The sequence below is a fragment of the Penaeus monodon genome, chromosome 21 (assembly GCF_015228065.2).
Source record: "Penaeus monodon isolate SGIC_2016 chromosome 21, NSTDA_Pmon_1, whole genome shotgun sequence".
Classification (NCBI taxonomy): domain Eukaryota; kingdom Metazoa; phylum Arthropoda; class Malacostraca; order Decapoda; family Penaeidae; genus Penaeus; species Penaeus monodon.
In genome coordinates, this window is record NC_051406.1 from 12081623 (window position 1) to 12082084 (window position 462).

Genomic DNA, 462 nt, shown 5'->3' on the forward strand with positions numbered 1-462 from the left:
CTCAGATTAGGCTATTTCATCTGCGGTTCTTAAGGCGGTTTCCGCACAGTAGTAATTGCATGCAGAACGTTTACTAAATGAAGATACTGGCCTTAACTAATATGTATAATAGGATTAGATAAAAAAAAAACACCACCCTTACAATGATAATTAACTAATCGATAAATCTAGAGAATTTCTAACCTCCGTCTTGCTAAAATGAAACGAAAATCCTCATGGCCCTTCAGATAAACAACGATCTCCGAGAGCCGAAGGAAGTTACTGTGAGGATATATTTGGCTCCGAAGTTCGGTGATCGAGAAAAAGAGATGGACTTTATGGAACAACGGATCCTCTGGGCTGAAATGGACAAGTTCACTGTTCTCCGTGAGTTTTGACACTGGTCTGGTCCTTTTTTAATATTTCATTTTTTATTTTCTTTCTAATGCTAATCCTTTTGTTTGTGTGTTGATCACCTATCTT

The 462-nt window shown here is 37.4% G+C and overlaps 1 protein-coding gene across 1 annotated transcript in view; it reads left to right on the top strand.

Annotated features, from left to right (window-relative positions):
- LOC119586224 (hemocyanin F chain-like) overlaps nucleotides 1–462 on the top strand; it is a gene marked incomplete at its 5' end in the record, with an annotated part of 11410 nt that overhangs the window by 9046 nt on the left and 1902 nt on the right. Inside the window, 1 exon segment of the mRNA XM_037934929.1 lies at nucleotides 228–366. Within this exon segment, the coding sequence (XP_037790857.1) occupies nucleotides 228–366 (139 nt within the window).